Consider the following 23,420-nt stretch of genomic DNA (forward strand, 5'->3'; position numbering starts at 1 on the left):
TGTAAAACATCACACTATATAAGATTTACATTATAAATGTAAAACATAGAATACATAATATATTAAATATAAAACATAAGGGGCACCCGGGTGGCTCAGTGGGTTAAGCTGCTGCCTACGGCTTGGGTCATGATCTCAGGGTCCTGGGATTGAGTCCTGCATCGGGCTCTCTGCTCAGCAGGGAGCCTGCTTTCCTCTCTCTCTCTCTCTCTCTGCCTGCCTCTCTGCCTACCTGTGATCTCTCTGTGTCAAATAAATAAATAAAATCTTTAAAAATATATATATATATAAAACATAAAACTAAATACTTGGAGAAAGTCTTGGGACCTAGGGCTAGGTAAAGAGTTTTCAAACTTGATGCCAAACTCACAACCCATAAAAGGAAAAAAGGATAAACTGGCCTAATTAAAAAAAAAAAAGGGGTGCCTGGGTGGCTCAGTGGGTTAAGCTGCTGCCTTCAGCTCGGGTCATGATCTCAGGGTCCTGGGATCAAGTCCCGCATCGGGCTCTCTGCTCAGCAGGGAGCCTGCTTCCCTCTCTCTTCCTGCCTCTCTATCTACTTGTGATCTCTCTCTGTCAAATAAATAAATAAAATTAAAAAAAAAAAAGTTTGCTCTGCTGAAGACCCTGAGACAATGAAGAGAAAAGCTACACACTGTGCCTATACAAGAATAGTAAGAGGGAGATTTTTGGTGATGGGAAAGCTCTCTAACGTGACTGGGGTGGTGGATACACAAATCTACATGTAAGATAAATATTCAGAGACACGTGCACACGCGCGCATACGCACATACACACACACACAAATGAGTGCACAAAAAACTTGAAATCTTAATCTAACTCTGTGGCTAGAACCAATGTCAATTTCCATTTCCATACAAATTATAGTTTTATTACCTAAGGGGAAATAATCTGAAGGCCACAGGACATGGGATCTCCTGAGACAACTTCCTATGAATCTATAATTATTTCCAAATAAGAGCTTTATAGATTAATCAATCTGTGAATTAAAACTAAACTGATGCCTACCCGCCGGTTTGTGAAGACAGAATAACATTCTTTCACTAGTACTGTTTTGATCATGTCCAGATCCGTGATAGCCAACACAGGCTGTCGTCCATCATAAAACCTGTGTCGGGAAAACAGACCTGATTACACTTAACATAGCGCTTTCTGTAGCTGTAGCCATGCCTGGAAGTCCAGGCCTTATCTTGGCATTACATAATCCAAACTCTGACATCTGATTAGAAATAACATTAGAGGGGCACCTGGGTGGCTCAGTGGGTTAAGCCTCTGCCTTGGGCTCAGGTCATGGTCTCAGGGTCCTGGGATCGAGCCCCGCATCGGGCTCTCTGCTCCGCAGGGAGCCTGCTTCCCCCTCTCTCTCTGCCTGCCTCTCTGCCTACCTGTGATCTCTGTCTGTCAAATAAATAAAAAATATTAAAAAAAAAAAGAAATAACATTAGAGGGGCACCTGGGTGGCTCAGTTGGTTAAGCGTCTGCCTTCCGTTCAGGTCATGATCCCAGGGTTCTGGAATGGAGCCCCACGTCAGGCTCCCTGCTCAGCGGGGAGTCTGCTTCTCCCTCTACCTCTGCTGTTCTCTCTGCTTGTGCTCCCTCTCTCCCTCACTTGCTCTCATTCTATCTGAAATAAATAAATAAAATCTTAAAAAAAAAATAAATAACATTAAAATATTTGTTAACTCTAGGCGATGTGTACATGGGTATTTCCTGGGTCATTCTCTGTAATTTTTTGCATGTTTAGAATATTTCAAACATCTTAGAAGTATTTCAAACATTTCAAATAATTTATCTATATTATCAAAAAGAAAGTTGGGTTAGTAAGTAACTGAAGGCAAGTGAATTATCTAGGAAGAAAAAAATAACAAGGGAGTCTACCCACCAGGAAAGAAAAATTATAATTTTTAAAGAAATATCAAACACGTGGAAGACATATGTTAGAATATTAGATGAAAATTGTAGATACACTGATCACACACATATAAAGATATACCTGCAAATGACAAAATCTTGGAATGCTCAAAAAGTGATGGTAGGATTATGAATGATTTCTTTGCCCTACTTTCTAAAATTTCCTTCCTAGTTTGTAACTTTTCTTTTTAAAGATTTAATTAATTTATTTGACACAGAGAGACACAGCAAGAGAGGGAACACAAGCAGGGGGAGGAGGGGAGGGGAAAATGGGCTTCGCATGGAGCAGGGAGCCCAATGCGGGGCTTGAACCCAGGACTCCGGGATCATGATCCGAGCCAAAGAAGATGCCTAATGACTGACCCACCCAGGTGCCCCAGTTTATAACATATTAAAGAAAATATTATTTTAACCATTAAAGAGATGTCTTTGGTAAGATCAAAGTCAGAAAAATTTGAAAAGAAAGGACAAAGAAAATGAATAAAGAGAAACATGCATAATCCATTTTCGAAGTATTTTCTTTTTATTACTTGTGTTTATTCTTGTATGTGGGTCCCAAGTGTGAGCTCCTTGGGCTCCCGTAGGTGACATCCCAGAGCATCATAGCATGTCTCCTTTTGACGCATGTCTCACACACCAAGCTGACTCTTTGTATGTGATCCATCCCCATCCAGCCTGACCTCCTAACTGTCAGTATGCCTGTAAAAGGCAAGGGGCAACTGGCCCCTTGAGGTTTATTTTAATCTTAATTACACCACCCTCTGGCATTTTATTTTCCATTAGAAATCATTTGCCAGAACAAAATGGAAGATTTTCCACAAGTCCCCTGCTCTTTCTTTGATGTCACAGAGGAATTTTAAGTGGTTTTATCATCACATCTAAAAATGGCTGAGAACCACTGTACTAAGTGTTCCCCAAGTCTAAAAAGTAAAATGCAGAAAGCTGAAGTGGGAGTCGAGTATATTTAGTACTGAAGCGGTGATAGAAATTACTGAAGTAGCACATAAGTTCACTCTCCCATCAGCCTGGTCCTATTTCTTGAATGATTCCCCTCGTCTCATCCTGTTTGTTCAAAAACACCTGGATGTCCTCATATCAGGGAGATCATATGATAGTTGTCTTTCTCCGATTGACTTATTTCACTAAGCATGATACGCTCTAGTTCCATCCACGTCGTCGCAAATGGCAAGATTTCATTTTCTTTTGATGGCTGCATAGTATTCCATTGTGTATATATACCACATCTTCTTTATCCATTCATCTGTTGATGGACATCTAGGTTCTTTCCATAGTCTGGCTATTGTAGACATTGCTGCTATAAACATTCGGGTGCACGTGCCCCTTCGGATCACTATGTTTGTATCTTTAGGGTAAATACCCAGTAGTGCAATTGCTGGGTCATAGGGTAGGGGGATAGGAGAAGAATAAATGAAACAAGATGGGATTGGGAGGGAGACAAACCATAAATGACTCTTAATCTCACAAAACAAACTGGGGGTTGCTGGGGGGAGGTGGGATTGGGAGAGGGGGAGCGGGCTATGGACATTGGGGAGGGGAGGCGAACCATAAGAGACTATGGACTCTGAAAAACAACCTGAGGGTTTTGAAGGGTCAGGGGTGGGAGGTTGGGGGAACAGGTGGTGGGTAATGGGGAGGGCACGTTTTGCATGGAGCACTGGGTGTTGTGCAAAAAGAATGAATACTGTTACGCTGAAAAAATAAATAAAATGGGGAAAAAAAAAAAAGAAAAAAAAAACAAAACACCTGGATGGACAAGAGACAGTGGTTTGGTGTAACCCTTTACCTTCATGGTCTCACCCAGCCCTAATATTGCTTCCACCGCCAGTTAAATTCAGCTTTGGGGTCCCACCCCACATCCTCCAGATTTGGTGTTGCTGAGGGATGGAAACCAAATATCTATTTTAATTTTAATTTTATTTATTTAAAAGGGTTTTAAGATTTTATTTATTTATTTGACAGAGATCACAAGCAGGCAGAGAGAGAGAGGAGGAGGCAGACTCCCTGCTGAACAGAGAGCCCGATGCGGGGCTCGATCCCAGGACCCTGGGATCATGACCTGAGCTGAAGGCAGAGGCTTTAACCCACTGAGCCACCCAGGGGCCCCAAGAAGATCCATTTTTAGCCAGATCTCCCATGAGGTTCTTTTCTATCGCTAAGCACAAGAATCACGTACTAAGGACAGAACTGGGGCCAATGACGTAAGACTGACTCCATCCAGAGCTGACCAGTATCGACTACAGGAAGTGGCAGGGGAATGCAACTAGCAGCCACCCAGCGATCTGTATTCTTTCTAGTCTACCATGTTGCTTATGGGCCACACCAACTCAGCAGGACCCTATGGTGTCTGAGGACTTGATGAGAGAAGGTAAAGAGGTGCGAGAAGGTACAATGCTGGCTGTGAGCATCCCAGCACCACAGTGTACCTCTCCCTCTACTTCACCAGACCTCCAGCCGCTCTGAATGGGAGCAGCCACTGCAAGCAGCAGAGAACACTCTACATAATCACAAGTCCATCACTGCACGAAGAACACTGGTTTAGAAATATTCTACATCTCTTCAAGTCTGTAGAATCAAGAGAAACATATATATATCTGCACTGAAAGAAAAGACTTGGCCCCATTAAAACAAACAAACAAACAAACAAACTCCACAGTTGCAGAGAAAGAAAAAACTGAGCAGAAATGGCTTCCCATTGGGGCGCCTGGGTGACTCAGTGGGTTAAGCCTCTGCCTTCAGCTCAGGTCATGATCTCAAGGTCCTGGGATCGAGCCCCACATCGGGCGGGGAGCCTACTTCTCCCTCTATCTCTGCTATCTCTATATCTGCTCCTCTGCCGACCTGTCATCTCTCTGTCAAATAAATAAAATCTTAAAAAAAAAAAAAGAAATGGGTTCCCATTCTGTCCACCGACACCCCCACAGCCACCTTTCAAAAGGACATATTTAATACAAAATTTAGGTATGGGACCTTTGGCTCTTAATGAAAAGTGAATCATGTGGGAAAGAGGTAATGAGAGGCACTGATGGGCACATATTAGAAAGGCTTGAAATAATGCATTTTTGCAATTAAAGGGGACATAAGGAGGGAAAATGGGGAAGAGGGTAATCACAAGACAGAGTAGAGAGCGATGTTAGGAGTCCCTGGGCAGCAATGTCTGGAGATCAGTGATGACCTGCAGCTCTCCAGGTCCGAGCACATTTAGATCTGTACTCTGGTGATACATGGGATCCCAGGAAAAGACACCAGAAGCTTTACTACAGCAGGCTTCACCCCAAGAGGCTCTCAACTGAGACTGTGTATGTGGCTGGGAGCCTCATCATAACAAGCCTATCCAATGGAAGTTTCCAGAATACTCACCCCCAGAATCTTCCATATTTCTTAAAACATTTCTTGTCAACATTCCAAAAGCCCTGCAAGAAGAAACAAAACATAGTACTAATCTAAATGTACTGAGACCTACCTCTAATGGGGAAAAAAATAACTCAGATCTCATGAAATGTAAGGCTTACTACATCTCACTGGCAGTTAGAGAGAAGTTCTTGCTCACAGGCCTCTTACCAGAAAGGAGAGAAAGCAGAGGAGATATTGAAACAGAATTTCAGGTCCTTCTTAAATCCCAAGTATTGTAGATACTGAACATCTTACCCCGCCTGTGAGGACTGTGTAATCCCCATCTTTCCAACACGTTTGGCTTGTGCGTGAGTTTTCTCTAAAACTCAGAACCCTCTGAATTATCACCTCCAGGGCCAACTGGAGCTGAGGGAAAGTGGCCTGCATCCTCTGAACCCTCAAGTTTCCACCCTGTTCATTGATCTCAGGAGCCCTACTAGAATTCCAAGGGATTTAGAAAATTAAGACACCAGAGATCTCTTTCAGTCTACAGATTTACAGAAGTCTGAGACACGTTTGTTGAGGGAGAAAGTGAGTGATGAATGAATGAATGAAAAGGTGGACTCACCTTCCAGTCATCTACCTCAACACGGGAAAGAGGGGATGGTCCCACTACTTCACAAAGGACAGAGCAAGTTAAAACACTTGCTTGTGTCCACAGTAGTGAAATTGTGGAAGGAGCCAAGATGTCTTATCAACAGATTAATGGATGAAGAAGATGTGGATCATATATACAATGGAATATTACTCAGCCATCAGAAAGGATGAATACCTACCATCTGCATTGGCATGGAAGGAACGGGAGAGGGTTATGCTAAGTGAAATAAGTCAAGGAGAGAAAGACAATTATCATATGTTTCATTCATATGTGCAACTTAAGGAATAGGGTGGACAACCACAGAGGAAGGGAGGGAAAATTGAATGTGAAGAAATCAGAGAAGGAGACAAACCATGAGAGACTCTGGACTGGGGGAAACAAACTGAAGGTTACAGAAGGGAGGTGGGTGGGTGGATGGGGTAACCAGGTGATGGGTACTGAGGAGGGCACGTGTCATGACGAGCACTGGGTATTATATGCAACTAAGGAATTGTTGAACACTACATCAAAAACTAATGACGTACTATATGTTGACTCACTGAACATAATAATAAAATAATAAAAATTTAAAACTTAATTCAAAAATAAGACACTTGTTCTGTGTTTTCACTTTTGTCAGTTAGAAAAAAAACAATACTTCCTGTTGCTAAGTTTTGTTGTGATATTTGATGTTTTAACTACACAAAGGAAGGTCTCAGAAATGTGGGTCTTAGGTGTATCTACTAAGTAGTTGATCTGGGAAAAGTGGAAAGGAAATTACTGTTTTGGAGGGGAAAAGTCCAGGAGTTCTTAGGCAGTTTTGGACACTGTGAGCCTCAGAGGGGAGGAGTGGGATTTGAGAAACAAGCCTCAGGTCTACAGGACAGGAACTCTACAGCAGACAGCAGCCTGCACATGAGACACTACCTGTCCGCCTTGGACATGAGCTCCTAAACTTCTGTCCAGAGGCCCACCCTCAGGTGAGGCATCAGACCTAGATTAGCCACAATGGCTCCACCAACATTCAGTCCGTGTGTCAGATACCACATTCCATTGAGTTACATTAATTTCTTAATAATTTTCTTAAAGTGTCTCTTTTCTAATGATTTTATATGAGCGGTTCTACCATTGTGTGCAAAACAACCTACATGCACAACTTGTTCAAAAGTTAAAACCTGCAGTCAATGGACAAGCACCATCTACTCTCAGTTATACTCTCTCCCAGCTCAACTCACCCGGAAAGTGCCTTCTTTGAAGATAGAGAAATAAAGCAGACAACTCTAGTTCAACCTCACGAATCCCGAAAGATGTCGCGGGTGACAAAGGGAGAATTAGAGCCATGGAAATAACTGCAGGGGTTGGCCAGTTATTGAGGGAATTCAAGTATGTGCAAATTCCCCAGAAATGAATCCTGGGCTTCCCAATAACCTGAAGTTCCAGAGCTACCCAGGAAAATGAAAAGGCTACCCAGAGATCGTGCTAAGAACTTAAAAGTCTGACTCTAGGGTACGCAGCTTAATGGACCACTTGTCGACCTCCTTGATGCTCTTCTCCTATTTCCAAATATAATAGTGCCTTCCTGGGAATCTGTACCTGCCAGAAACAGCTTCTTCATGATGCTCACAAGCTAGAACATCAAGTCCTGTGCTAATTCAGTCAGAGAGCTGGGCAACCTACTGAGGGAAGCCCTGAGGCTCCAAACAGCAGATAACAGAGCCCTGGGGTAGACCTGGTCATGTGCTGGGTAGGGCCCAAGACATCATTTCTCCAAAGTCTGAGACTTAAGCACTTCCTCCCAAGGAGGAGAGTATTCACTGTGGAATTAAGCTGGGATTCGCAAACACAAGATGCAAAGAGGGAGCTCAAACAACACGCACCTCACGGTAGTCCAGAATATTTCCCACAAAGGGCAGGGGTTTTGGCCCAGGAATTCCCAGCTTCTTAAAAAGTCCATGTGTGGAGGTCCCATATCTATAAAGTAAAAGAGAAAGCCAGGTCACAGGAATGATGTAATAGGTGCTGGGTCTGGCCAGTCATTGATGCAGAAGTGGAACAGGTGAGGGAGGGAGGTAACATGTAGGCAATAAATAATACCAGCAATTCCAATGGCAATAATTAATTCCCTCATCATCTCCTTTCCCACCTCCACAGTGAGACCAACAAAAAGAAAGGATGATTAGCTAAGAGCAGCAAAATACCACACGGTCTCAATCCTAGAATGAATGCTTGAGCAATGTGTCCACCCTTGAGAGCTCCTGAAAGTTTCATGCCAATTTCTTTCAGGAAATTCATTCACGCTTATTTAGTAAATGACTCTTCCATGATTTTGGAGATTCTCATTCTAGGTCGAAAGGGGAAAAAGTGTTTCTCTCCTCCAATGATGAGATTTTTTTTAATTAATTTTTTTTATTTGTTTATTTACAGCATAACAGTGTTCATTGTTTTGGCATCACACCCAGTGCTCCATGCAGTACGTGCCCTCCCTATTACCCACCACCTGGTTCCTCAACCTCCCACCCCCCCCCACCCCCCCCTTCAAAACCCTCTGGTTGATTTTCAGAGTCCATAGTCTCTCATGGTTCATCTCCCCTTCCAGTTTCCCTCAACTCCCTCTCCTCTCCATCTCCCCATGTCCTCCATGTTATTCGTTATGCTCCACAAATAAGTGAGCAATGATGAGATTTTGCTTAATTGTATCCACTCAAGAGCCGAGGGTTACTGAAAGCCTACCACGAAAATGTTCTTATAGTTTCCTCAGAGGTTTTCCTTCCTTGTAGGCCCTGTCGTTCTTTGGGATCTGGTCCCTCTTAAATCTCTCATCATAGAGAGGCTCTGAGCAGCCACAGAATTCTCATTCTATACAATGAAAACTGTGTCCAAGGTTCCACTGGCTCATAAAAAAGTGAGATGCTTTCAGCTCCGTCTGTCTGTTTTCAGGCACTCTGGTTCTCTTGAGCTGCAGAGAAGGGGGACTGACTCATATGTCCCCTTAATGATACAGTATTAAGGAATCAGTGACTAAACAATCCATTTTTGGACCATTCTTCCCTGTGGGACATCTGGTCTTCTAACCTGTAATACTCGTGTTCAGCACACTGCCAGGCACACTCACTTTTTTCAAGATGGCCACTCACAAAACTGTCAGTTTATTGACTGTGAATCACCTATCTCAGAAACCCATTACGGATGGTGCCCCTTATGACACAACGGCTTATAATTCATCTTTCATTAGACTGATGAGGAATTTCATAACTTGGTGTTCTGGATCTTTGCAAGCTTTCTTCTTGGGTGTTGGTGAGTGATGGCAGAGTGGAGGAAGAGGAGAGGCTGAGCGAAAAGGCTGCCAAAACCAATTTCAACCATGAACTTGCCAGGCCTAAATGGCTAATCCCATAGTGGCAAATTAGGAAAGTATGGTGGGAAAGAATGCTAGGTAGAAATGGTTCAGCTACCCTGTAGGTGCTTCTAGCTAACAGATAGGGGACCCTCCAAAGTTCAGATACCCCCAACTGATGGCAGATTGTGTTACAAAACATAAAATGAGTAATAATAAAATGTTCCGTAGAATGGAATGAAGACCTTATCTCTTCATCTCTGGAGTGTAGCCTTTAAGACAGTACAGTTCCAAATATTCTGTAGAAGTCCAGCAAATCTTATATTGTATAACCAAATAAACCCACACAATTGCCTAAAAGGACATGTGTTTGAGGGACCAGCAGAGAGGGACCACAGCTGGTCTCAGCTGGATGTTTAGTACTTCCTCCAGAGCAGGTCACAGATGCATGAGCACCAAATGCCAGAAGTAGGGTGACCTTGGTTAGTCCCACTTCCATTTCTTCTTGCCATCATGACCCAACACATGGATTTCTGCTTCTGTTTTTTTTTTTTTTTTTTAAGGATTTATTTATTTATTTATTTATTTGACAGAGAGAGATCACAAGTAGGCAGAGAGGCAGAGAGAGAGGAGGAAGCAGGCTCCCCGTGGAGCAGAGAGCCCGATGTGGGGCTCGATCCCAGGACCCTGAGATCATGACCTGAGCCGAAGGCAGAGGCTTTAACCCACTGAGCCACCCAGGTGCCCCGGATTTCTGCTTCTGATCATTCAATGTGCTCCATGAACTCCCAAGTGAGGCCAAGCAAATGAGCGAATGTGTCAGCAACACTGGTCCCAAGGAAAGATCTGGTTTAGAGTCTAAACTCACATGGCTCCATAAGAAGGCAGAGGGTGGGCTGGGTGAATTTTTCTGATTCTTTCCAGCTTCCTTCTTCTTGGGAGAGTCATGCTGCTGCTGGCACAAATGAAGGGGCCAACAGTGAAGCTACTCCGTTTTATTGCCATTACACGGCATTGCCTGCAGAGGGCGCTGTCTACAGCTACAGACTCCCCGCTACACCAGCGTCAGAATTCTAAGTCCCCGCGCAGCTTTGATTGCCTGGTGGTGACGGGATCCAGTGACCGCCGCACTGCCATACAGACAACACACAGTGTAGCTTACATGGTGGTCCTGTCCCCTGGCTTCAAAGAGATGAGATGCTAACCCTGTGGTCCCGTGACGACCTTCTGTAGGACCAGGATCAAGGAGTATCTCTCAGAGGTCTGCTCTGAGGGAGAATGTTCTCCCACTCCATACTGAGTACCACCTGGATGCTTCTCACATCAGTACTGGCTCACAGTCTCACTACTCACCTGTGCAGAGAGGTTAAAATAACTTGCTGTGTATATTTAAAAATATACACAGCTTATATCATAGAAGTATGTGTGGGTCCACTAAATTCATATTCTCAGCGTTATTCTAGAAGGCTGAGGTTATCTATGTACCTTGATTGTCAGAAAGGCTGAACCACCAGCCCTCTTTTATCCTTCGGAAGAACATGCTAGAAATAGCCTTATCTCAAAAAAAAATCTATTATTAAATACAATGAAATTAAACCACATCAATTAATCTTAAATGTCATCACACACAAAAATATGTTGCCACAATACCTGGCATTCCGGCTTCTGACCTCCTGAACTGTAAGAGAATAAATCGGTGCTTTTTAAAAAAAAAGCCGCTGGGGCGCCTGGGTGGCTCAGTGGATTAAGTCGCTGCCTTCGGCTCAGGTCATGATCCCGGGGTCCTGGGATCGAGCCCCGCATCGGGCTCTCTGCTCCGCAGGGAGCCTGCCCCCTCCTCTCTCTCTGCCTGCCTCTCTGCCTGCTTGTGATCTCTCTCTGTGTCAAATAAATAAATAAAATCTTTAAAAAAAAAAAAAAAAAAAAAAAAAAAAAAAAGCCGCTTAATTAATATAATAGGAGAAGATAAAGGGGAGAGAAAGTTGTGGTGGGTGTTAGATCTTAAAATGGGTATTGTTAAATCCAAATAAACAGCGCTAGATTGGGGAAATGCCAGATATGGGGAAAAAATGAAAATGAGGCTTCCGTATTCTATGTTCATGTCCTCGTGACTTCCTACTCTTAAGAAAGTGCAATTGAGACAGAAGTTAAATGTGATGGGGGGGTCTGTCCCTACCCATGGTGTGAAACTAAGTCCTTTCCCACCCTGCTCCATGATGCCAGGAATCCCACCACTGAAAGGAATTCCTCTGCTAGATGTTTTAATTCCTCCTCCTGTACTATAACATAAAGGGAAAAATAATGCCTAAAGTTCACACTGGCTTTCAGGGCCTGCCTTTGCAGGCTGCTAGCAGACTTCATATTGGGGAATAGGGGGAAGAAATTTCCATACCGGTGCCAACCCTCCCAGAGACTGGAAGGAAAAGGTGAAATGAATAAAATTTGAAGATTTCTGCCCAATCTCCTCAGTTCTAAAGATGCTCTCTTAGGGGTAAGGAGTTCTGCATATTATAGGACTGGCTAGGAGAGGGACACAGAAAAGAGGGAAGAACCCAGACAGAAGAGGGAGATGAGGCATCTCCAGGCCCCTTAGAAGTCTGGGTGCCCAGGTGCCTTGAGTACATGGGGCCTGGTGGTGGAGGGAGGGGATCAGGACCACCCGAGTGACACAGGCCCAGTCTTTCTACATGTCTCCTGCAGCAGACACAGATCAGAAGGTGAAGATAGTGAGACAAAGACCCAAGTCACTCGTCTGCCTCCAGAATCCCCACAGCTTGGGAAGCAGGTGAGGACCTCAGAGTCTGCGTCTGCTGAATTCTGCTGGACTCTGCTGGACTGGTCTAGGTCCGCACTGGTGGCCAATGAGAAGATCAGCCCCAGGAGCAAATAAGGTCACTCAATCCTGCTAGCTACAGAAAAGCGATTGGAGGACGGAGCTACTCCTCCAGCCGGTTTGGGGGAGGTCAATAATAACCCCTATGTGTTCCTAGCATTTCTGAAGCACCCAACACTTATGCAACTCCCCTTCTGTTAACTCTTGATCCTCCAAACAGACAAGGAAAAGGGGGTGGATGGTGATTAGCAACCCAACTCAAAGGTTCTGGAGGCGATGAGCCTGGACAGTTACTCACAGATAGAGGGGGACCAGGCTGGTAGCCAGGAGAAGCCAGGTTTCCATGGAAAAGCTTGGGATCAGGTCCATGGCCACTTTTCCTCTGTGAATTCTCTCTGCTTCCGTTCAGCAGTGTGTGCTAGTCCTTGCTGGCTTGTGTGTGTGGAGCTTCCCTTCCCACCGGCGGTGATTCAGTGAGGCTGGACTATATATAATGAAAAGGGGGTGGGGCTGGACTGCAGTCACTAGCCCGCTCCCCCCCACCCAGCCCCACCAGCCATGAGTGTTGGCAAAGCACTGTGGACACTCCCAGATTGACCTTTGAGTTCATATTCTGTCCAAAATCAGTAAACAACTCAGTCAGTATTATTGGTAATTTTAAAGGTTACAGAAACTGAGGTAGTCACTGTCCTTAAATCTCTAACTTGCCCTTGTCACATGGCTGCCTCTACCTTTAAATACATGAAATCATTCAAACAAGCTTGGTCTGCACATCTTTACCCATGAAGGTTCCTCTGCCTAGAAATGCCACCGTGGCCCTTACAAGGAACTACTTATCCTTCAAACCCATCTCTGGCAGGATCCCCTGTGTTAGGGTCTTTCCTCACATGCCTCCTTTAACACATAAACCAACCACTTCCTCCTCTGGGAAATTTCTGCCTCTCCTCCCTCCACCCCCGCCCTGCCCTACCCCAGCCCCAGTTCTGTTATTGTCTTCTCCACCTTCTAACCCCATTATTGGTCTCCACACCTATTAGCCTTAGATAGAGAGCTTCTCAAGGGTGAGTCTGAGTATTGTCAACATTATGTCCCTAGTCCCTAGCAATGCTCTGTATACTCAGTGGGCACCCAGAAAGGTTACTGGATTTGAGTTTTTGAAGTGAAATTGTTGGGCTTCTTGTGTGTCCTTTCCATGAAACTTTTTGGACCATGCCACATACCTGCTGAGAAAGATCCAGGGACAGAGGATCTGGAAATTACGCTTGTTCATTATCATCACTCTGACCCATGATCTGTGTCTGCATGGCCTGAGAATGTGTGGTTTAATGCAGCATACCTCTGGAATCTCTGGGACAATGGAGGTATTAAGAGAGAAGTAGCTATATGCTTGCAGACCACCAGTGGAAAGACATTAAGAAGCTGGAAGATGAACCCCAGGTAAAGGAGAAGAGAGAGTCCAAGGAATTCTGAAATATTTCCCAGGGCACCATTCAATAGGGTCGTGCTATTATCCCTGTTTACAGAAGTGTATACTGAGACTCAGTGACTGCATCGGGCTTTCCAACCACCATTGATCACAACAAGAACATGTTGTAAATAAGCAAACAGGAAGTGAGATTGAAAAGTCTTCTGGATTCTGCAGTACCGACATTCAATGTTTGCCCTTCCCTGAGAAGAGTCGCTATGGGAAATAGTGAGACCCTGGTTACACAGCAAACTGGTTAAAAGTCTGTTCCTATCTACATGGCAACCTGCACAACAGCCTTATCATGGGTCTTCCACATCAAAGGTCCACCTCGTCTTAGCAGGGAAGACATGTGTTAATCAAGATGATACTAAGGGTAATTGTCGCGTAGAATCTCCCTCCCTATGTTCCCCAGAAGAGAGCTACAGAGAATATGTGCAAACAAGGAAGGATGTGTGTCATCTGATAATTTTTTTTCTTTTTCTTTTTCTTTTTTTTTTTTTAGAGAGAGTGAGCATGAGTTGGGGGAGAGTCAGAGGGACAGATTCTTGAAGCAGACTCCCCGCTGACTTCAGAGCCCAATGTGTGGCTAGACCTGAGCCAAGACCAAAAAGTCAGTTGCTCAACCCATGAGCCACCCAGGCAGTCTCATGATAGTTCTTGACCATTCTGTCACCTAAACACAAAGCTTTTCTTATTTTACTGGAAACTAAGTCTCTGTGGCAACTCATATGTTTTCATCCTTCTCCAAAAGGCAAAGCTATCTATGATGATTTCATAAGTGAGCCTAATAGGATCATCTGTAGCTCTAGTCCCCTCAGGGCCTGCGCCAGCTGGTTGCAATCTAGAGACAGGCTAGTTGCTCCTGAGGACCAAAATGCAGCCAGCACTGAATCAATGCAGATGACCTGTCTACAAAAGGACACTATAGAAGTGTGAGCTTTGTGCCCCATCCTTCCCCAGAAGGGAACACCTGACATGAAGAGACTCGAATCCTCAGAGTTGTACAGAAGGTGTGAAGGAAGACATGTGTGTCAGAACACCCCCCACACCCCGTGGCTCTCATCCACTCCTTTCTGTACTACGCTCATCATGAAGTCTCCAAACTCTGCTCTAAATTCATGGGGTAAAAACTTATCTAAGATACAGACATCATTCAGGTTGAAGATAGAGAAACCGACAGATAATTATTGTAGAGCCAAGTGAAAGTACCTACTCGTCCATCCTTCTCAACAGCGAAGGATTTATCTGTTTTCTCAGTCTCCCTAGATACTGGCCAAAACAGAATCTCAAATACCATTCAGGGAAGCCTTAGGCTCGGGTATCAGTGTAGGTGGACAAGTTGGGAGAAACCGATGATACAGGAGCTCTGGCTAATATTCCCATCCCTTTCCATCAGGAATGGGACGCCTCTTTCAGAAGTTGTGCCTGATTTCCACTGGCCAAGAGAACTGCTCACAGTAACAGAATCAGTATTTCTCTGGAATGATTTGTGCATTACATCCAAATTTCACAGGTCACGATCTTGAGTGTGCAAAAATGAAAGAAAAGTTAGGTGTCTGTTTTTCCTGTCTCAGGTCCCCATTCTTCTCAGTAAGACCACAGTTGATGTTGCCAATTTCTAGGTGGTATCTATGTTTTGGTGGGTGGGCCCTATGGTTGGTGTGGGAGTGGGGAAGGAAGTGAATGGTCCATGGACATTCTTGGCATTGGAGGAGGTGGGAGCTCCTCCCATTGTCATTAGATGTTGGTTGGGTTCTACACCTGCTGTTTTCAGTCCGTGCACCAAGCATTAAATATAAAATAGTAAAAATCCTTCCTTTGTGAATCCAACACTCTAAAGGGGAGAGACACTAAACAACCACTGAAATATTGAGCTATAAATCAAAATACCTGCTATAAAATAATGGTATTGGTATATCTGGTGACTTTGCTCACCCAGATATCTGACCCTTGGCAGGCCCTTTAGAAATGTTCACTCAATATGTAAACAGTTCAATTTGTATCTAAGAGAGGATAAGAGTTAAAGAGTAACCCCAAATTATGCAATGTATTTTCTTCAGCAGGAGGTGGAGACATGAGTTCAAGATTAACTGAGACATAATTCTGGGGCGCCTAGGTGGCTCAGTGGGTTAGGCCTCTGCCTTCGACTCAGGTCATGATCTCAGGGTCCTGGGATCCAGCCCCACATCAGGCTCTTTGCTCAGTAGGGAGCCTGCTTCCCCCTCTCTCTCTGCCTGCCTCTCTGCCTCCTTGTGATCTCTCTCTTTGTCAAATAAATAAATAAGATCTTAAAAAAAAAAAAAAGAAAGAAACATAATTCTGAAGGTCTTCTTTTAGTTCTTTTGACTGTTTGCTTTGAGGTGCAGAAGGCTTTCATCTTGATGAAATCCCAATAGCTCATTTTTGTTTTTGTCTCCCTTGCCTCCAGAGACATGTCTAGTAAGAAGTTGCTATGACCTATATCAAAGAGGTTGCTGCCTGTGTTCTCATCTAGGGTTTTGATGATTTCCTGTCTCATATTTAGGTCTTTCATCCATTTTGATGAAGGTACCCTTCTCCTTCAGAATGAGAGAAGATATGTGCAAATCACATATCTGATAAAGGGGTTAGTATCCAAAATCTATAAAGAACTTATGCTAACTGAAATAAGTCAGTGAGAGAAAGACAAATACCATTATGATTTCACTCATATGTGGAATTTAAGAAACAAAATAGATGAACATGGGGGGAAAGACAGAGGCAAACCACAAACTAGACTCTTCACTATAGAGAACAAATTGACAGTTGCTGGAGGGGAGGTGGGCAGGGATGGGTTAAATAAATGGGTGATGGGTATTAAGGGAGGGTACTTGTGATGAGCACTGGGGGTTATATGTAAGTGATGAATCACTAAATTCTCCTCCTGAAACTAATATTATAGTGTATGTTAACTAACTAGAATTTAAATAAGAATTTGAAAAAGAAAGAAACATAATTAAAAGACTGGGAGTTTGCTGGGTATGGATTGTTTACTTTTTCCTTCTTTTTGAGTGTATTTAACTGGCTCTTTTTACCTCCTGGTCTGTGAGGAGTCCTTGAGCTTGTAAATGTTTAGAGACTTCATTTCCTGGATTCTAACTGGAGCCTGCAGTGTTTGTCCAGCTGTGTAAACACAGGGTGGGCAGTAGGACAACCACACCTCACTTTTCCCTACCCCTGTAGGACCCAAGGCCCCATTAGGTTGCTACAACTCTTGTTCAACTTCTCCTAGTGTGCAGAATTTATCTCTGAACAATTTACTAAGTAAAGTGCCTTGTAGGCCAAGAAATGTTATACCCTAAAAAAAATAAAATACAGGAGTAAGGATGGTTCATTCTCTCCTTATCAACACAGTGACTCTATAGAATTCAGTTGGGACTTCAAGATAGGGCTGGGACAAGAGAAGAGTGAGAAGTTCCACTTGACCACAAAATTGCCAAAAATCTCAGTAATTGGAGATGCAGCAATAGCAGTCCTAAGAGGGAAGTATATAGACATATAGACCTAGGTCAAGAATCAAGAAAAATCTCAAATAAACAACCTAAACTCATACTGAAAGGAGGTAGAAAAAGAACAACAAATGAAGCTTAAAGCCAGCAAAAGGAAGGAAACAATAAAGATTAGAGCAGGAATAAATGATATAGAAATTATAAAAGCCAATAGTACAGATCAGTGAAACCAGGAGCTGGTTCTTTGAAAAAATTAGTAATATTGATAAACCTCTAGACAGACAGATACATCAAAAAGAAAAGAGAAAAGACCCAAATAAATAAAATCACAAATGAGAGAGAGGAAATAACAACCAGTAGCACAGCAACACAAGCAATTATAAGAGAATATTATGAACATCTGGGCTCTTTCCATATTTGGCTATTGTGGACATTGCTGCTATAAACTTTGGGGCACAGGTGTCTCTTTGGATCACTATGTTTGTATTCTTTGGGTAAATACCTTGTAGTGCCATTGCTGAGTTATAGGGTAGCTCTACTTTTTGAGGAACCTCCATCTTGTTCCTGATGTCCATCAACAGATGAATGGATAAAGAAGATGTGGTATATATATACAATGGGATATTACTCAGCTATCAGAAAATGAAATCTCACCATTTGCAATGACAGAGATGGAACTAGAGGGTATTATGCTAAGCGGAGTAAGTCAACCAGAGAAAGACAATTCTATGATTTAATTCATATGTGGAATTTAAGAAACAAAACAGAGGATCATAGGGGAAGGGAGGGAAAAATAAAGTAAGACAAAATCAGAGAGGGAGATAAACCGTAAGAGACTCTTAACTATAGGAAACAAATGAGGGTTTCTGGAGGGGAGGTGGGTGGGTGAATGGCATAGGCAGGTGATGGGCATTAAGGAGGGCATTTGATGTAATGAGCATTGGGTGTTACATGCAACTGATGAATCACTAAACTCTACCTCTGAAACTAACAATATGCTATATGTTAATTAATTGAATTTAATATTTTTAAAAGATTTTATTTATTTATTTGACAGAGAGAGAGGGAACACAAGCTGGGGAAGTGGGAGAGGGAGAAGCAGGCTTCCTACTGGGTAGGGAGCCCAATGCAGGGCTCAATCCAAGGACCCTGGGATCATGACCTGAGCCAAAGGCAGACACTTAATGACTGTGCCACCCAGGCGCCCCTGAATTTAAATTTTAAACAGGAGAATATTATGAAAACCTACATGCCAACAAATTGGATAACCTGGAAGAAATGGATACATTCCTAGCAGCATCTAAACTATGAAAACTGAAAGAGGAATAAATAGAAAACTTGAACAGACCCACAACCAGCAAAGAAATTGAATAAGTAATCAAAAAACTCCCAACAAACAAAAATCCAGGGCCAGATGGCTTCACAGGCAAATTCTACCAAACATTTAAAGACAAATTAATGCCTATTCTTCTCAAACTATTCCAAAGAATAGAAAAAGAAAAAAAACTTCCAAACTCATTCTATGAGGTCAGCATTCCCTGATACTAGCACCAGATAAAGACTCTACTAAAAAAGAGCACTACAAGCCAGTATCTCTAATGAATGTGGGTGCAAAAATTCTCACTAAACTACTAGCAAACCAAATCCAGCCACACATTAAAAAAAATCACTCACCATGATCAAGTGGGATTTATTCCTGGGTTGCAAGAAGGTTTAATAATCACAAATCAATCAATGTACTACATCACATCAATAAAAGAATGGATAAGAACAATATCATCATTTCTATAGATGTAAGCAAGCATTTGAAAAGTATAACATCAGTGACACCTGCGTGGCTCAATCACTTAAGCATCTGCCTTTGGCTCAGGTCATGATCCCAGGGTCCTGGGATTGAGTTCCACATTGGGCTCCTTGCTCTGCAAGGAGCCTGCTTCCCCTCTGCCTGCTGCTCCCCGTGCTGTGCGCTCTCTCTCTCTCTTTCTGACAAATAAATAAATAAATAAAATCTTTTAAAAAAAGTATAACATCCATTTGTGATAAACACCCTCAACAAAGTAGGTTTAGAGGGAACATATCTCAACATAATAAAGGCCATACATGAAAAACCCACAACTAATATCCTCCATGGGGAAAGACTGAGCACTTTACCTCTGCGGTCAGGAATAAGACAGGGATGTCCACTCTCACCAATGTTATTTAACATAGTACTGGAAATCCTAGCCACAGAAATCAGACAACACGAAGAAATAAAAGGCATCCAACTCAGCAAGGAAGAAATCAAACTCTATTTCAGAAGATATGAAACTCTACACAGAAAATCCAAAAGACTCCACCAAAGAACCGCTAGAACTGATCAATGAATTTCAGCAAAGTCATAGGACACAAAATCAACATCCAGAAATCTGGTGCAGTTCTACACACCAATAATGAAGCAGCAGAGAGAGAAATTAAGAAATCAATCCCATTTATAATCACACCCCATGTAAACCTGGTGATTCACAGACCTGTACCCCTAGGGATAAAAAGACATTCTATGCAGCCACATGCAGAAAAATGAAATTGGACCACTTCCTTACACCACACACGAAAATAGACTCCAAATGGATGAAGGACCTCAATGTGAGAAAGGAATCCATCAAAATCCTTGAGGAGAACGCAGGCAGCAACCTCTTCGACCTCAGCCGCAGCAACATCTTCCTAGGAACAATGGCAAAGGCAAGGGAAGCAAGGGCAAAAATGAACTATTGGGATTTCATCAAGATCAAAAGCTTTTGCACAGCAAAGGAAACAGTTAACAAAACCAAAAGACAGCTGACAGAATGGGAGAAGATATTTGCAAACGACATATCAGATAAAGGGCTAGTATCCAAAATCTATAAGGAACTTAGCAAACTCAACACCCAAAGAACAAACAATCCAATCAAGAAATGGGCAGAGGACATGAACAGACATTTCTGCAAAGAAGACATCCAGATGGCCAACAGACACATGAAAAAGTGCTCCACGTCACTCGGCATCAGGGAAATACAAATCAAAACCACAATGAGATATCACCTCACACCAGTCAGAATGGCTAAAATTAACAAGTCAGGAAATGACAGATGCTGGCGAGGATGTGGAGAAAGGGGAACCCTCCTCCACTGTTGGTGGGAATGCAAGCTGGTCCAACCACTCTGGAAAACAGCATGGAGGTTCCTCAAAATGTTGAAAATAGAACTACCCTATGACCCAGCAATTGCACTACTGGGTATTTACCCTAAAGATACAAACATAGTGATCCGAAGGGGCACGTGTACCCGAATGTTTATAGCAGCAATGTCTACAATAGCCAGACTATGGAAAGAACCTAGATGTCCATCAACAGATGAATGGATCAAGAAGATGTGGTATATATACACAATGGAATACTATGCAGCCATCAAAAGAAATGAAATCTTGCCATTTGCGACGACGTGGATGGAACTAGAGCGTATCATGCTTAGTGAAATAAGTCAATCGGAGAAAGACAACTATCATATGATCTCCCTGATATGAGGACATGGAGAAGCAACATGGGGGGGTAGGGGGATAGGAGAAGAATAAATGAAACAAGATGGGATTGGGAGGGAGACAAACCATAAATGACTCTTAATCTCACAAAAGAAACTGGGGGTTGCTGGGGGGAGGTGGGATTGGGAGAGGGGGAGCGGGCTATGGACATTGGGGAGGGGAGGCGAACCATAAGAGACTATGGACTCTGAAAAACAACCTGAGGGTTTTGAAGGGTCAGGGGTGGGAGGTTGGGGGAACAGGTGGTGGGTAATGGGGAGGGCACGTTTTGCATGGAGCACTGGGTGTTGTGCAAAAAGAATGAATACTGTTACGCTGAAAAAATAAATAAAAAGGGGGGAAAAAAAAGACATTCTATGTTTATTAAAAAAAAAAAAAGAAAGAAAGAAAAGAAAGGATGAATACCCAACTTTTGTAGCAACATGGACGGGACTGGAAGTGATGATGCTGAGTGAAATAAGTCAAGCAGAGAGAGTCAAGTATCATATGGTCTCACTTATTTGTGGAGCATAACAAATGACATGGAGGACAAGGGGAGATGGAGAGGAGAAGGAAGTTGAGGGAAATTGGAAGGGGAGGCGAACCATAAGAGACTATGGACTCTGAAAAACAACCTGAGGGTTTTGAAGGGGTGGGGGTGGGAGGTTGGGCGAACCAGGTGGTGGGTAATAGGGAGGGCACGTATTGCATCGAGCACTGGGTGTTGTGCAAAAACACTGAATATTGTTATGCTGAAAAAAATAAATTAATTAATTTTAAAAAATTAAATAAATAAAAGTTATAATCACACCCCAAATTATAAGATTTTTTAAATTTTTTATTATTATTATTTTTTAATTATAAGATTTCTAAGAACACATCTAATCAAAGAGGTGAAAGACCTGTACTCTGAAAATTGTAACAGTGATGAAAGAAATTGAAGAAGACACAAAGAAATGAAAGACCTTCCATGCTCATGGATTGGAAGAACGAATATTGTTAAAAATGTCTCTACTGCCCAAAGCAACCTATACATTTAATGCAAACCCTATCAAAACACCAACAGCATTTTTCACAGAGGTGGAATAGATAATCCTAAAATCCCAAAGAACCTGAACAGCCAAAGCAACCTTGAAAAAGAAAAGCGAAGCTGGAGGCATCACAATTCCAGATATCAAAACATGTTAGAAAGCTGCCGTTATCAAAACAGTGTGGTACAGGCACAAAACAGACACATAGATGAATGGAAGAGATTACAAAACCCAGAAAGGAACTCATTAACTATATGGTCCATGAACCTTCAACAAAGTAGGAAAGAATATTGAATGGGAAAAAGATAGTCTCTCCCACAAATGCTGCTGGTTAAATGGAACAGCAACGTGCAAAAGAATGAAACTGGACCACTTTCTTATACCATATACAAAAACAAATTCAAAACGGATTAAAGACCTAAATGTGAGACCTGAAACCATAAAAATCCTACTGGAGAACGCAGGTAGTATCCTCCCCGCTGAGCAGAGAGCCCGATGCGGGGCTCGGTCCCAGGACCCTGAGATCATGACCTGAGCTGAAGGCAGAGGCTTTAACCCACTGAGCCACCCAGGCGCCCGGGAGGCAGAATCTTAAGTCATCTTCTTGGTGAGGTTGGAGACGGAGCTAAGGCTCCATCTCACACCCTGAGATCTTGACCCGGACAAAAACCAAAAGTTGCATGCTCAAAGGACTGAGTCACCCGGACGTCCCAAATTTCTTCCAGCTTTTTAATAAATAGAGCCCAAGGGGAATCCCACAGTGAGAAAGACCCGCTACTATCCCAAGGGGCATCCGGCCAAAGGGACTGGAGCTCCGGCTGGGGGGTCCGGATTTCACTCAGGGCGACCCGCTGACCTGAAGCGGAGGACCCACAGGAGGCGGCAGACTGTTCCAGGGGCGTCCCACCACGGCGCGGGTCACAGCAACCGGCCTGGCACTTCCTGTGGGGACGTCCCCTGGCAACAGGGAGAGCCGCACACCAGTTTGGCCAGACCGGCTGGGGAAAAGGAACGGGAGGACTCACCGCTCACAGGAGCGGGAATGGCGTTGCCCGAAGATCCACACCGCGGCCGGACTCGCAGGGAGAGAGGAAAAGGAGCCGAGGCTGAAGAAGCTGGGCGGCGGCGAGACGCCAGCGTCGGGACACACCCCTGCCCCGCCCCCCACCAAGCCACGCCCCGAACCTCCCCTGTGCGGATCCGCCCCGGGCCAGCCAATTGCGCAGGAAGCTGGAAACACACCTCCCAGGGCGGGGTGCGGAAGCCCCGGGAAGGGGTCCTTCGCCCTCCCAAGTGCCGGCAGTCTGAGCTGGTGGCCCTCAGACCGCGTGGGAGAGCAGCCCCAGCCGGAGGAGACCTTCAGTTGTCTGAGAAGTACTAGGGTTAGACTGTGGAAGGGCCGCAAAGAGGGGGGGATCGGGCGGGGGGGGGGGAGGACCTCCCCGAAGGGCAGACGGGGAAATCCCTCACCCTTCGGGGCAGGGGCGTTTGAGCTGTTTCCCCTTTTGGGGCTGGGGACCCTCAGCAAGGAGTCACCTCAGCGGAGGTGGTCAGTTCCCTGAGGAGTACTGGAGTGAGTCCACCGAGGGAAAGTCCCCATAAATTCCTGGAGAATTCGGGGGGAGTCACGGGACCGATAAAGGGATCTTGTGTGGGGGGTTCCCCCCGCCATGGGCCACTAAATGTGGTGTCTGAATGCAGGGTCTGTCCCGATCAGGGGGGCCCCCGAATGTGGGTCGACGATCTGGTGGAAGCCTGCGCAGAGGCTGCGAGAGAATTCTGAGGCAGAAGGAAGGAATCAATAAACAAGTACTTTATTGGATACACTGCAAGAGA

At 44.0% G+C, this 23,420-nt stretch overlaps 1 protein-coding gene across 11 annotated transcripts in view; it reads right to left on the reverse strand.

The window, feature by feature from the left end:
- LOC123933455 (cytochrome P450 3A12-like) overlaps positions 1–22,725 on the reverse strand; it is a 60,982-nt gene extending 38,257 nt beyond the window's left edge. For 2 of the 11 annotated variants that reach the window (XR_006816604.1, XM_045992626.1), the window contains exons 1-4: positions 10,123–10,403; positions 7,798–7,891; positions 5,311–5,363; positions 1,030–1,129 (exon numbers count right to left, since the gene is read on the reverse strand). Coding sequence is in view for 7 of the 11 variants with exons in the window: in XM_045992626.1 (XP_045848582.1) it covers positions 1,030–1,129; positions 5,311–5,363; positions 7,798–7,891; positions 10,123–10,259 (384 nt within the window). In the remaining 4 variants the exon portion in view is untranslated. The other 9 variants (XM_045992637.1, XM_045992634.1, XM_045992627.1 and 6 more) reach the window with 8 other exon arrangements.
- Positions 22,726–23,420: the final 695 nt, after the last annotated feature.

Source organism: Meles meles, chromosome 21 (genome assembly GCF_922984935.1).
Source record: "Meles meles chromosome 21, mMelMel3.1 paternal haplotype, whole genome shotgun sequence".
Lineage (NCBI taxonomy): Eukaryota > Metazoa > Chordata > Mammalia > Carnivora > Mustelidae > Meles > Meles meles.